At 60.7% G+C, this 14,313-nt stretch overlaps 1 protein-coding gene across 2 annotated transcripts in view; it reads left to right on the top strand.

Annotated features, from left to right (window-relative positions):
- Nucleotides 1–13,754, top strand: part of CARS1 (cysteinyl-tRNA synthetase 1) — a 35,337-nt gene extending 21,583 nt beyond the window's left edge. For both annotated transcript variants that reach the window (XM_031448517.2, XM_031448515.2), the window contains 13 exons: nt 2,342–2,454; nt 2,813–2,941; nt 3,293–3,422; nt 3,503–3,606; nt 4,080–4,177; nt 4,369–4,558; nt 4,981–5,049; nt 7,241–7,322; nt 9,409–9,489; nt 10,084–10,151; nt 12,313–12,372; nt 12,897–12,980; nt 13,445–13,754. In XM_031448517.2, the coding sequence (XP_031304377.1) occupies nt 2,342–2,454; nt 2,813–2,941; nt 3,293–3,422; nt 3,503–3,606; nt 4,080–4,177; nt 4,369–4,558; nt 4,981–5,049; nt 7,241–7,322; nt 9,409–9,489; nt 10,084–10,151; nt 12,313–12,372; nt 12,897–12,980; nt 13,445–13,579 (1,343 nt within the window). In that variant the 3' untranslated portion in view covers nt 13,580–13,754. The remainder of the gene's footprint in view (nt 1–2,341; nt 2,455–2,812; nt 2,942–3,292; nt 3,423–3,502; nt 3,607–4,079; nt 4,178–4,368; nt 4,559–4,980; nt 5,050–7,240; nt 7,323–9,408; nt 9,490–10,083; nt 10,152–12,312; nt 12,373–12,896; nt 12,981–13,444) is intronic.
- The last annotated feature ends 559 nt before the right edge of the window (nt 13,755–14,313 follow it).

Here is a 14,313-nt window from a genome sequence, read left to right as displayed (position 1 = left end):
GCGAGTGTGACACATATATAATGACATCCACCATGCCCATATTGATCCAGATGCTTCAAACGTAGACACCAGGCTGCTTCTGGACCAGGCGGAAGTCTGTCTGTCGTGTTTTCTGCATTCTCTTCCGCGTGGCCCTGTGCTGCGGGCGCTGCTCCCACGAGCCAGACACACACTGTTCACCCACCAGCATTTCTGGAAGCCACTTGGACCCTAAAAATGTTCATGCTTTTTGTTTTTTGAACCATGGGTATACTTTTCGCATGTTATCTTCCAACATTTAGGTTTCACCATTAAACATGCTGAGCAAGAGTAGATAGTGGCCCTACGTTTGGGTTTTTGAAATGCAACGATAAGTGGGTGGGCGGCTTTAAGGCTGTGATGGGTAGAGCAGTCCGAGCATCAAGGCTGGGAAGGCCTGCCTGTGCGCTGGCGTGCCTGGCGCCCCGGTAGACGTGGAAAGCTTTGTGTTGGACTTGGAGGAAAAACCCGCTTGGGACTGAACTCAGGTCTCAGGGTGCTGGCAGACCCCCTCGACTTCAGACTATGGACAGAATGAGGTGTCTTCGTCAGTCCACAGAGACTGCTCAGTTGTTAATTCACAGCATTCACTTTCCCCAAATAGGGAAAACGTTTGCATGCTTCGATCAAGGAATTGCACCTTAGGGGCTCTGTTCTGAAGACACATCAGAACCTAAAAGAGAAGACGCAGAAACAGTGAGAAAGGACGGGCTGCGTTAGTCTCACAGCACGAGCGCCGGGCCCGGTGGCGCTTAAGGCTAACAGTCGCGGAGGGGCCGGGCATCGGGCAGACCCTGCAGGCCAGGGGAGCACACCCTGGGGGAGCCACGTCGGGCACCAGAAATGACCCCGGGTGAATGCAGAAGGGTCTGTGGAATTTATTTCTCGTCCTTAAAATATCTGGAGCAAATACCAAGTATGACCAGGTAGTGACGTTTGTTGACGTTTGTTGAAGACAAACGTTGGGGGAGGGGGTGTGAGACAGAGAGGATCCTCCTTTCCCTGTTACAAAATTTTTCAAAATAAATTTTTTAAAGTTAGATACATTCATGATAGCTATGTTCCTAACAAAGAAAAAATTTTAAACTTCAACGTATGCTAGCTGTCAAGGAAAGGGTGGGTAAAGAGGAGGTCGCAGCGCCACATCTAATTACGTTTTTGAGTAACCGCTGACGACTCGGTGAAATGCTCACCGTGCGAGGAAACAGACACAAACCAGGATGACGCTTGTCCTGTTTGTTGGATACGTCTGTGTTTTGCTTACGGGGATTAAAAAGCCGCAAACCGCAAATCAGCACACCGAGATGTTAATGGTGGTTATCCCTGCGTTTATGCTTACGGCATTTTCCCCATGGTTCTATTTCGTGTTTTCCAAGTAATCTGTGTCTAGTGCCTGTTTTACCATCACGAGGTCTGCATTTAGCGGTGCCTCCCTCTGGAATGTGTCCTCGGGCAGCTCATGGGCGCTGCTGGACGTGTTGCTCGCAAAGTGGCCTTTACCCAGGTCCCATTCCCGGCTTTTCCATGAGGGGGCGACGGCACCCAGGAGGAATGAGGGACCTGGCAGACCTTTCAGGGCTGAATCAGGACAGAGGCCTTTGCTCTGACCCATTCTCCCAGCACCTGCCCAGCCCCCACGAGGGTTCTCTGCATGCAGGTTGGACTGATGGTGGGTTTTCATTGTCACAGCAGCTGATGTGTCCCACGCATCTGATGTGGTCTAGGGGAACCTCCAGCGGTGGCCGTGGGGTGGTCCTCTGGCTGGCTCCGTCTGCTTTGTGGGAGGAACCTTGTCCAGGACCTGAACTTGGCCCAGGGAGCAGAGCTCCGTTTCGCTCTGGGTTCCTTCTTCCCATGACTTCCCTGGATGAACACGGGAGGGGCAGCAGAGTCCCCCATTTGCACCTCCAGGCCCAAGAGGCCACACACAGCCAGCTGACTTGTCCTCATCCTTCCAGAGCCACAGCCACAGTCGCGCTGGGTGTCCATACAAGATCGTGGGGTCCCTGAGGCAGGCCCAGGAGGACGTCACACCCTATCCAGGAGCCCTCACCTTCCTAGACGAGGGCTGAGCATGCAGGGAGGCGGTGGGTGTGGGTCCAGGCCCGTGGTAATCACCATTGGACACCAGCTCGCGAGTCTGTGTCTTCTGAGCTTCCAATGAGGATTTCGTAAATCTAGGTCCTGGGGCAGCTCCAAGATCTAGTCACAGTCAGCTTGGATATGTGCTTACCCAAGTTAATAACAAGTGAACAACTCGTCCCTTGAGTGAGAGGAGTGCGTCCACCAGGCAGCAGAGTCACTGCCTCCCCCGTGTCCGCAGGCGACCTGAGCGTCTCGGCAGAGCGCCTGAGTGAGAAGCGGTCCCCCAGCGACTTCGCCCTCTGGAAGGCCTCCAAACCTGGGGAGCCGTCCTGGCCGTGCCCCTGGGGAAAGGTGAGCGTCCCAGGAGGCAGCTGGGGCTGGTGGGACGCGTCCTGGGGCCCCCTAACCTTGGGGCATGTCATCTCCCTTCCTGAGCCTCGCCTCTTCTGCTCTGCCGCTGGGGGGCCCCCGTCCTGGGGACCTCTGCGTATTGGGGGACACCCTCTGACAGTCCGTGTCAGCAGTCCTGACGGCCCAGAGCCGCAGGGGTGCCAGGGATTCCGGAAGTACCTGAAGCTTGTGACCTTCCCAGTTCAGCCCCCTCACCTTCCCAGGTGTGGAAACTGACCCCTGCTCCCAGCTAGTTTTGGGGCGTTGGGGGTCGTGGGCGCCAGCGTTGGTCAGGCACTCACCGCCGTCTTGTCATCAGGGCCGTCCAGGATGGCACATTGAGTGCTCTGCCATGGCGGGCACCCTCCTGGGGGCCTCAATGGACATTCACGGAGGGGGCTTCGACCTCCGCTTCCCCCACCACGACAACGAGCTGGCACAGTCGGAGGTAGGCGGAGGCCGTGGGGGTGGGCTCAGGCGGGCGGGGTCCCCACCGTGGGGTCGCAGATCAGACTGTCAGCCAGGTGCTTTCTGAACAGAGCCTGGCGTCCACGTCGGGGCTCCGTCCATGGACTGTGAACCCTAATTACTTAGTCTGGTTCACACATAACAGCCTGGCCTTTGGCGGCACCCAAGCCTGGCTTCCAACCATCTGTCACCTCCTGGCCCGCTGCCCCGCCCAACAAGGGGGGCACCTCCTTCCACGTGTGAGGTGCCCACGAAGGGGCTCTGCGCCCACCGAGCAGCTGGCGGGGCGCCCCTGAGCCCTGCGCTGGCCCCCCTGCCCCTTCCCGCCCAGGCCTACTTTGAGAATGACTGCTGGGTCAGGTACTTCCTTCACACGGGCCACCTGACCATCGCGGGCTGCAAGATGTCCAAGTCGCTGAAAAACTTCATCACCATTAAAGACGCCTTGAAGAAGCACTCAGGTAAAGAGAGCCCAGTGTGTCCTCCAGCCGCGCGGCAGTGGCTGCAGGGACACGGAGGGACCCTACTGCTTCTCTCCCAGCGCGGCAGCTGCGCCTGGCCTTCCTCATGCACGCCTGGAAGGACACGCTGGACTACTCGGCCAACACCATGGAGTCGGCGCTGCAGTACGAGAGGTTCCTGAACGTAGGTCCCGGGCACCTCTGGGGTCCCTGCCCCCGTCCCCCTAGAGAGAACAGGCTCGGGCCAGAGCAGCCAGATTCCAGTGGGGAAGCCAGCTCCCTGCCCCTTGCCTGAAACTCCTGCCAACCTGCCTTGTACCCAGAGCCGCCATGGGCTGAACCTTTTTTTCAAACACAAGCAGATTTATTAGACTTACTTACTAACCAAAATGATAATCTTAATGAAACCAACACTTTGAAGTAGTTGAAGTGAAGTATTTGTAGAAGTGATTTTAGGGCTCCCTAAGACTAAAATTGAAATGCATTTCTGTCTTGAAGAAAAATCTTTCACGTTCTTGCTTGGCGCCTGTGTGACGCCGCCTCCTTGCGGTCTTCACGCCACACGTGAAGGAAAAGCCCGTCGGCAGAACGGCGCCGCGCCAGGGCTTCTGGGGCGGAGAGGTCTAAGGGCCGCTCAGCTGAGCTTTCTCACCGCAGGAGTTCTTCTTGAACGTGAAGGACCTCCTCCGCGCTCCCGTGGACGTAGCCGGTCAGTTTGAGAAGTGGGAGGACGCAGAGACGGAGCTGAACGAGAGGTGAGACGGGGCCTGCCTCCCCGCTGGGGCTCACACACCGTCCTCGTGTCACACACCCCGACAGCCAGGAGGCGGCCTGTGGCACCGTCACACCTGTTTGTGCAAAACCACATGCAGAAGAGCCGCGTGTGCGGTGGGGAGGGCCTGCGGGGTGATGCCGGCCTGATGCTCGCCTCCCTGTCCCCACCCAGCTTCTACGACAGGAAGTGTGCGGTTCACCAGGCACTCTGTGACAACGTGGACACGCGCACCGCCCTGGAAGAAATGCGGGCTCTGGTCAGCCAATGCAACCTCTACATGGCGGCCCACAAGGCCGCCAGGAGGAGGCCCAACCGAGGTCTGCTGGAGAGCGTGGCCCGCTACCTCACCCACATGCTGAAGGTGAGCAGGCCCAGCCTCCAGCTCTTGGGTAAAGGCCCCCATTGGTGCAGGTGCTCTGCAGGCCCTGTCCTGCGCTCCATCCTCAGGTCCTGCCGCAAACCTGGGCCCTAGGGATCAAGCCCTGCCCCGTCCTTGCTCGGAGTGATTTCGCATCTTTGCCTCAGTTTTCTCCCCTCCCATCTTGAGGTTTGAAAAGCACAAGTGCTTTTTCCACCAAGTGGCCCTGGCCGGAGGGGGCTAGGACTGGTCCTGGAGTGGGTGGGGGCTGGGGGAGCCCGGGCCTGACTCTCCGTCTCTTCCCACCTGCCAAGGCCATTGCCCTGCCGTCCCGCCCCTCCCGGCACAGCAGTGTGTCCTGAGGACCCGTCCCCACTTGTGGTCTCTCAGGACCTCGTCTCCTGCGTGCTTCCTTCTTTCCCTAGATTTTTGGGGCCATAGAAGAGGAAAGCTCCCTGGGTTTCCCCGTCGGAGGACCTGGAACGAGCCTCAACGTGAGTAAAGCGCACTTGGGCCTGGAGTCTCCCTGTGAGGTCAGCGCATTCTGTCTCCCCTCAGGGGTCAACCCCGCTGCAGTCTGAGGCCGGGACTAGGTCCCTCCTGACAGGAGAGACAGAACTGTGACGTCTAGCCTTGGGGGCCTAACAGCCTTCCTCACGGCAGCAGTGCTGTCTGTGTGAGCTTGGCCCCAGGAGACCAGGCTGGATGGGATGGTCCTTGGCCCTCGGGTGAGCCTCAGTCATGGCCACAGCCCCTGTCCCATGAGGAAGGCTGTGGCCGTGGCCACAGCCACGGGGTGTCCCGGAGGCCCCCTGCTCGTTTCCCGGCTCACATGCAGCTGTACGCAGGTGCCCCGTTGTCCGATGGTCCCTGCAGTGAGAGAACCCGCCTGCAGTTGCGTTGTCTCCCGGTAGTCGGACACACGGTCTCCGCTGCATGGTGACCGACACGGGCACTCGGGCTCATCTCGGACGCCCTCCCCGCCTCCCCTGGTCAGGAGCGCTCTTCAGTGATTTGGCTACAACACGCGTGTCATTCCTTACACACGACAGGGGTCAAGTCTAAAGTGAAAAGGCAGAACCTTTTAAAGGTCATGTGTCCCCGTGACGGGCGGCATCAAGCTCCCTCTCCTGCAGACCGAGTTTAGGGGCGTTTCCCCTGGAACTGAGCTCCAGGAGGAAGCGAGAGCCGCGGCCCCGCCCTCCTCCGTGCGCCTCTCAGCCGCAGGGCTAGCTGTTAGTACTTGCTGCTTTATTTTTAGGAGGGAGAGATACTTAGGTTTTTATTTATTTATTTTAATGCGGGTACTTGGGAATCGAACCCAGGACCTTGTTCATGCCAAGCACATGCTCTACCACTGAGCTAAACCCTCCCCTTAGTTGGTGGCTTTTAGGAAGTGATTGCTTTGTTCTTTTGTGTGATGATACTGGATGTTTATTTTTCTAAAACAAAGCAGAAAAACCTGCTAGATTGAAGAAAGTCTGCCTTTGAACGTAAAAAAAAAGTTTAATGTTGAATGCCCGGTAGTTGCTTGGGGGCCCTCAGTGGTGCTGGACTGCCCCTGAGCTCCCTGGAGTGAGTGGCCTCGAGGAATCGGGGTGGGTGTCTGCTCAGCCAGGGGACGGGAGCCGCGGGTCATGCTTTTCCAAGTTCGTGAATTAACTTCCAGACCCAAATTGTCTTAGGAGCAGGGGAGGCAGCTCCCAAGTCTCGGGCCACGTGCACTGGATGGCCCGCAGCATGCGCTAGTGTGGTCAGCCGGACGGCTGGGGGTGCCTCCCTCAGGTAGGAGGCTGGCAGGGGTGAGAGCCCCATCCCCCTGCAGCAAGGCTCCCCAGCAGCTGTGGGGGTGTGTGCGGGGCGTGAAGACTGCAGACCGTGGGGTCCACCCCACCCCACCCCCAGTGCACCGGGCCTCGGCCCACGTGCAGCAACGGGCCTGGCCGTGGTCTAGTCCACGCCCAGGGCTCGGCAGCCTCCCCAGCATCTGCGTTTACTCACTAGGTTTTGGTTGCTGAGCTGCCGAATGACTTAATTAAGAGGCAGGAGAGACCTTGCTTGAAAGCCTACTGGGAAAACGTGACAGACGTCACAGAAAGGCTTGCTGTCAGATCAGTACTTCTCCAGTTTGGATCTTCCTCTGGGGTTTTCCTTTATGTCCCGTGGCTGCCCATGTGTCACTGCAGGTGGTTTAAGCGTCGAGCAGACGTGAGTGTGCGTGTGCGCGTGGGTGGCAGACAGTCCGAGGGGACAGTTTACTGGTGTGTAAACGAGTGTGTGTGGCCCTGGGTCAGATTCCCCCACACCCAGGCTCTGCGGCGCCAGCCCCACTAGAGGCCAGGCCCCAGCCCAGGACGACCGGTGTCACACCCCAGAAAGTCGTCCCTCCTGGGAACACCAGTTGTCACCACGAGGACGGACTCTTAACAGCCGTGTGTCTGCGTGAGACCACGTGGCCCCTGGGAGCAACCGGGCCTCAGCTGCTGGGAGACAGGAAGGCTCCCTCTCTGTCCCCTCCTCACCACGTGCGGGCGCCCTGCGTCTAGGGGCCGAGCGTCCGGGAAGGGCAGGCCCATGCTGTGGTCACTGGGCACAGCAGAGGTGCTGCCCAGCCGTGTGTTTGGACTCTTCTCTGTGAACATGAGGGGGCTGTTCTCTCCCAGCAAACAAACGTTCTCCCCACAGCTCGAGTCCACGGTCATGCCATACCTCCAGGTGCTGTCGGAGTTCCGGGAAGGGGTGCGGAGGATTGCCCGAGAGCACAAAGGTGAGCAGTGCGCTGGCCGGGAGTGTGGGAGCTGCGGCCCCTCGCGGGCTCGTGGGCGCTGGGCACCTCGGGCCGGTCCTCCCCCTGGCGTGTGGGGAGGTGGGCAGCTCCTCTGGCCTTTGCTCACGAGATCCAGGCCCTTCCCCCTCCCCAGGCCCAGGCGGGGCAGCCAGGCCCCCAAGGGCACTGTGAGGGGTCGACATCTTGGGGGGGGCCCTTCTGTTTGTGGGAATGTGGTTGTGCTCTCTGGGGTATCCGCAAGCCGAGAGCTGGAGGTGTCCTCGTTCCTGCTTTGCAGAGGCTACCTGGTGACTGGACAGCCTCTGCAGGGACACGTGTTCCTCAAGAGAGGCAGGGCCAGCGTGCAGAGCCCCCTGGGATCAGGCTTCCAGGGTGGGGATCAGGATTCCCTGACGTTGAATGGGGTGAGCCTATTGCAAAAAAAAGGCAGAGTCAGGAGCTGCATCCTGGGGAGGAGCCAGCATTGCTCCCAGCGTGGAATTTACAGAAGTCTGTTCCGTGATTTGATCCTGCTGAGCTTTGGAGTCAGATGGCCGTCACCTGCCCCTGAGCCACCCGAGCTTCTCCTGCACAGACTCCCCACCTGGACGCTCGGTGCAGGCCGTGGCCAGCAGAGGGCTTGGTCAGATGGGACGATTGGGCCTAGCAGCCTCCGGGGGCTGGGAAACGGAGAGCCGGCCTAAGACCCGGGCTACTGAGGTCCTTGTCCCGGGTCCCCGGGCCCCAGAGCATTGCGGCTGGGAAGGGGTGGGTGGCCTGCTTCCTCACCGGCGTCTCACTCTCCTTCTAGCTGCGGTCGGGGTGGCACTGTGTCCTGTGTCACAGAGGGGACCGCCGGTCCGAGAGGCCACAGCCTCACCCAGGTTGCCTGCCTCCTGGCCCGGTTCTTACCCCAGAGTTGCAGCTCCTTCGTGCTGAGGTCAGACACACAGAGCTGGAGTGTCTGGAGAAGTGTGTGGACTTGGGGTATAGCCCTCACGTACCCCTTGTTCCCAACTGTGGATGGGCTGGCCTCTCCCTGCCACATCCTCCCAAGTCGGTCAGCTTCCTGAGGACGGGGCCTGTCTGGCCATTGGGCATCCTGGGTACCATCCCGAAGTCAGGAGGGAGTCAGTGGTGTTGACTTCTGCCTCTGGGACCAGCAGAGAAACTGACACAGTGGTTACGAGTGTCCACACCTGAGGGGCCGCCCGGCCCAGAGGCCACACCAGCAGTCCTTTCAGCCCCCCGCTTTGTCCGCTTCACGTGTGTCATGTCTCCTGGACTAGTCACTTCAGAGCCAGCGGCCAACCAGGCCGACACTTCCTCCCGGGCTCCCTGGGCCTTCTGCTCCTTCCAGCCCAACTCTGGGCGGCCACCCGCCTCGGGTGGGGCAAGGCCTGGCCAGGAGCGCCAGTGCGCGAGGCAACGTGTCGCCAAGGCGTGGCGTGGGTCTCCATCCCCCAGGCCCCTGGCCCTTTCGTATTCCCTACTTGGCTGGGGTCTCTCGGTGAGAGATACTGGCAGCTGTGGAGCCACTCCAACTTCCAAACACCCATCTCTTCCTGGGGAGCCACACCCTCCACTGCAGCTGTGTGCTTGTTCTTGCCGGTGGGTCCCTGGGCTCGGTGTGCCTGGCTGCAGCATGAAGTGACCTCAGGGCTCAGGCTCAGAGCACGTGTGGGTTTGGGTCCCTGGTTCTGGACTGTGGGGCGCAGCTGCCTCTCAGGATTGCTGCGCCAGGACCTTGGGGCTTGGCGTTCCTGGATACCCTCCCAAGTGACCAGGGATCTTGTTTCTGTGCAGCAGAACCCTGGCTTCCTGGGCCTGCTGCCCAGCTGGCCGTCCCTGCGCAGAGCCCAGGGGCCAGTCCGTGTCCGTCTGCAGGAGCGCTGGCCCTGAGCAGGGCCCTGAGGCAGCACCCAGACCACGGGGTCCTGGGGGCTGCAGTGGCCATGCCTTGGGTCCTCCCGCCTCCTGCGGTGAATGGAGCAGCCGGCCTGTCCAGAGGCTCGGGGAGGCGCAGGATCTGTGGGTCCAAGGCACCCTTGTGCCCAATGGACTGAACCGCTTTCTCTGTCCGCAGTCCCCGAGGTCCTGCAGCTCAGTGATGCCCTGCGGGACGACATCCTGCCTGAGCTCGGAGTGCGGTTTGAAGACCACGAAGGTGGGTCCTCGGCCGTTCCTGGGGGCCTATTAGAAGGAGCCCCGGATGTGACGGGCAGGGACATGGGAAGGACACTCGGGTGGATGGTTGTTTTTGCAAGGGCCACAGGAAGAACTCCCGGGGTGGGTCCGAGGACATTGAAACTTTTACGTGATGCTGTGGTCCCGGGTGGCCTGTGGGTGTGTCTTCTCATGGGTCACCGCCAGCACCTCCTCTGTCTGAAAGGCATCCAGGCGTCCACTCCTGCCCCCTAACTGCCTGATGCCCATTTCTGTCAGGCCACTGGCCACCTTCTTTCATGACCTGTCCCTTGGGAGACGGCCTGTGTCATGCGGATTGTCTGCGAGTTTCACAGCTTGTCTTTTGACTGGTAGGGTTTTCACTGCACAGAAAATTACTGAATTTTAAACATGCAGACACCACGTCTCATTTTATGACTTTTAGGCTTTCTGTCGTGAGCAGCAAGCGCCCCGCACGTGACAGTCAGGGTCTGAGCTGTGTGAGCAGTTGGAAGCCCCCCCACTTCTCTGCGGGGGCCCTGGGGGCTGGGGGGCGGGCCAGGCTCGGCCTCATCTCTCGGCTGTCACTTTTCAGGACTGCCCACCGTGGTCAAGTTGGTGGACAGAGACGCCTTACTGCGAGAGAGAGAAGAGAAGAGAAGGGTGAGTGACACAGAGATGACCTGGGCGGGGTACTTCCTGGAAACGTAAAGGCCGCTGGCGTTTATCTTCTTCACCTTCTGAGAGTCAGTGTTTATACTCTTACTAAAGTGCCAGAACTTATAAATGTCAGAAGGAAGAATTAACTAGAAAGGTAACTATTTGACAACTCTGTTAACAAAACCCCAGCTTCTGAGGAAGGACGTCTTCTTAAAGAACTGCGCCCAGAGCGTAAGGGGGTTGAACGGGTCACAGTCACACCTCCAACCGTCCCCGGTACCCACGCCTCACGCGCCTCAGGCGTTACGCTACCTCTGGGACCGACTGAGCCAGGGGCTCAGTGAATCGGAGCCGTCCCTGCTCCCAGGGACCTCGGGGTCCCGTAGAACAAGAGAGACGGGAACCCAACAGTACCTGTCGGGACTGCTGGGCACAGCTCGTGGGGGTGCAGGCCCGGAAGGCCTTGAGAGGAGCCCCCATGGAGAGGGGGACCAGGAAGGGACCTCACAGCTGCTCGGTGAAGAGCCGACAGGACAAGGGTTGGCCAGGGACCAGGAAGAGCGCTCCCCGGGCAGGAAGGATAAGGAGCGCGGGTGCCGTGCGGGTCTGGCGGAGTTAGACTGATGACTCGTCAGAGGCGGGAGGTTTCGAGGAGCTGGGGCCCTTCTCAGCCACACTCCCCCCCACCATTTCCATCCCATCTGGTCACCCCAGTGGGTGTCACGTCCCTAGGGCGGGCTCTTGCCTGTCCTTGGGCTCTGTAGCGTGTGAGGCTGGCGGTGCCTCCTGCCACCAGGGCCCCTGCTCCCCTCCCCCGGGGGTTCTGCCACCTGCACGCGCTGGCCCCAGGGGGGTGAAGCCACGGCGGTCAGCTCGGTTCCGGCGCAGGCGGGCAGCCCTCCTGCCACGTGCCTCTGCCCGGTTCCTCACTGGCCACAAGGCCCTCGAGGAAGGAGTCGCCACAGCGCCTCCCTCCAGTGACCCCGTTTCCCAGCTGGGGGCCCCCATTCCAACCAGCTCTCCATGCGGAAGTGCCCAGGACTGCGGCCTCGTCCCCAGGGCCAGCGGGCTGCCCTGGTCACTCTGGTGGTTTGTCCTTCTGCCCCCCCCCCCCAGTGTCTCGCTCCCCTAGCCAGAGAAGCACATCCTGTCTCTAAGGGAAAACGCAAAAGTCCTTGGCATGTTTCTTCCCACTTCCCGAGCTCCATGCAGCCCCTCCTCCTCTCTCCCTGCTCCGCCCCTTCTGCTCTAGTCAGTGCTCTGGCTGGGTTCTTGGTGACAAGCACGTCCTGGGGTGGCCCTGCCCTTGACCCCTGCTCTCTGGAGCCGTTGCTCTGCGTCCCTTACGCACTGGCCCTACCTTCTGCCTCTCTGGCCTCCCCTTCCCTCCCTGGGTGACCTCACCCCGACCCACAGCTTCTCTGCCACCCATGTGCCTGTGACCCCCAAGTTCTCTCTGGCCCCAAACTGGCCTGTGCCCAGACTCCGGTGTCCAGCTGCCTACCTGAGGGCTCCACTTGACAGGAAGCACCTGAAACCCAAGGCATCCAGGAGGGAACTTGTCTTTCAACCCCCCAGACCTGTTCCTCCTTCCTGTCAGTGGCTCATGTCTGTCCATGCAGTGGCTCGAGCCAGAACCTTCCAAGGCAGCCTCTCACGGGAAGCTCAGCACCCAGGCCAGAAGCTTCCTCTGTCTCTGGGGCCCTGGCCCCTGTCTGGATGCTGCCTGCCTGCTGGGAAGCGGGCTCCCAGCGTCCATGCTGTCTCCTCCAGCCGGCCCTCCCTCCCTTCCTCCCCAGGCGCCCAGGACCCACGCAGGGTCAGCCCTCACTGTGCTGCCCTGGTCCCCCGCCTGACAGAGGCTCCCCCCACCGAGCCTGGCCAGTGGTCTCTGGTCACTTCGTCGTATTGGTCGTACTGCAGAGGGTCTTGAGTGGTGTCTGCTCCTGCCCCAGGTCCAGGGCAGGGCTGGGCTCCCAGAGGCCCTTGTGGATAGGTGCTCGCCTTGAGGCCCTGCCTGCACCAGGCTCATCTCCGCTGTGGGGGCGGCTGGTAGAGTCCAGCTCCCAGGCAGGGCACTGGGGGACGGCAGGGGCTTGTCCTGTTCTACCCCCACCCCAGGGCCTCTGTGGACCCGGCTCACAGGGCGTCTGCTCTTCCCCAGGCTGAAGAAGAAAAAAGGAGGAAGAAGGAGGATGCCGCCAGGAAAAGACAGGAGCAGGAAGTAATGCACGGCTTCGGGGGGCGAGGGGGGGGCAGGAAGTAACGCATGGCCGCGGCGGGGTGGGGGGCAGCAGGAACTACCCCACGGCCGCGGGGAGTGGGGGCTCTCCTGCACCCATGGAGCCTGGATCTCTGCCTGCTCTCTGCCTCCCCCAGCCCGTGGGAGGCTGGGAGCCCTGGGCAGGGACAGATCTGTAGCTTTCGCAATATGGTGATTGAGGAGCCTTCCTGCTGTTCCCGCAGGAAACGCCCACGTTAGTGCTGCCTTATCCTTTTTTTTTTTTTTTTTGGAGGTGCTGGGGTTGGAACCCAGGACCTCGTGCATGCTGAACACACCCTCTACCACTGAGCTACACCCTCCCCACCCCTGCACTGTCCCTCCTTTAATTTCCCTCTGCCGGGCTGAGACTCCCCAACTTTCCTGTTGCTCTCTGAATTTGGGGGCTGGGGTGGGGGCTGACACAGGGTCACAGGTGTGGAGCCCGATGTGAGCTCGGCAGCAATGACCCCGCGTCTGTGTTCCAGGCGGCAAAGCTGGCCAAGATGAAGATTCCACCCAGCGAGATGTTCTTGTCAGAAACTGACAAATACTCCAAATTTGATGAAAACGTAAGAATGCCCATTTATCTTTTCAGAACATGCTAGGCCACTTAATTGGCATGATGGGGGTTTTCAAACTTGGAGGAGGAGATTCCTTGTCTAGGGTGCGATTTTCAGAAAGGAAGGGTGATGTGGGTGCCTGTTGTAGGTCCAGCATCTGCAGCCTGCAGTGCCTAGGGGCCTGCCCTGCCATCCCTGTGGCCTAGGGGCTCTGCACTGGAGGTCACCACCTGGGCCGGGTGACGGATTTACAGGGACTATTGTCCCAGGTGGCCCAGAAGTGCCCTGGTACAGATGTGCTCGCTGCCCCGGGATTCTTGAGCACGAGTCAGAACGAAGCCGTGTCGGCCCTGGTGGGAACAGCGTCCCTCACCCCTTGAGCCGGCAGGCAGGCGGCCCCAGGCTGGCTGCTTCCCGAAGGCTGGGCCCGGAGCGGCGTGGGGAGTCGTGACCGCTGGTGCTCCGCCTTGCAGGGGCTGCCCACCCACGACGCAGAAGGCAAGGAGCTGAGCAAGGGACAGGCCAAGAAGCTGAAGAAGCTCTTCGAGGTACAGGAGAAGCTGCACAAGGAGTATCTGCAGTCAGTTCAGAATGGAAGCTCCCAGTGACACCGGGGGCTGGTGGCAGACTGACCGTCAATGCACGACAGCTTCCTCTGCCCGCCGGTGGCTGCCCCGGCTCTGGGGGGCAGTGGTCCTCAGGCCCTAAGTTAAGAATTCTGTCCAGAGAGACCTGAGCCACGCCCGGCCCTGAGACCTCACTAATAAATTCTACCAAACGCGAGGCCGGGCACCCTCTCTGCCGTCAGCCTGCTCGGTCAGCACTCGCGGGGGCCGCCGGGTGCTTGGTCAGCAGGTCACGACGGGCTTCAGCCTGGGAACATCCCCCGACCCCGTGCAGATTGCTATCGGCTAATCTCTGGTGCGAGGGCGCATTTGGAGGTATTCGAGCAGAAAAAAGACAGGCTCCGGCGGGCGGCAGCCGTGGCGCCTGCACAAAGGCTGCCCGCCGGCCCCCTGCCGCTGAGTCGGCGCAGCGGGTCTCCCGGCCAGGCCGCACCAGGCTGCCACAGGGCTGGCTCAGCCGGGGACCGCCACACCTGGCAGCGAGCCCGGGATCTGCGCGGGTGAGGGGTGGGTCTCAGCACCGCAGGGCGGCCAGTGTCTCTAGGTCCCAGCGTGGGGACCGTGCCCTCACCGCCCCCACACCTGTTTCTACTCCCTGGGCCAGGCATCACCCCCTGAACTCAAATGCGCTTGACCGTCCTTACCTGAGGAGGGCGTCAGCAGCGCCGGCACCTGCTCACCTGAAGCGTGGCACGAGGTCGGAGCCACGCAGACAA

Source organism: Camelus dromedarius, chromosome 12 (assembly GCF_036321535.1).
Source record: "Camelus dromedarius isolate mCamDro1 chromosome 12, mCamDro1.pat, whole genome shotgun sequence".
Taxonomy (NCBI): Eukaryota; Metazoa; Chordata; class Mammalia; order Artiodactyla; family Camelidae; genus Camelus; species Camelus dromedarius.
Note: the sequence above shows the minus strand (reverse complement) of the source record. Positions and strands in the feature narration are given on the sequence as shown.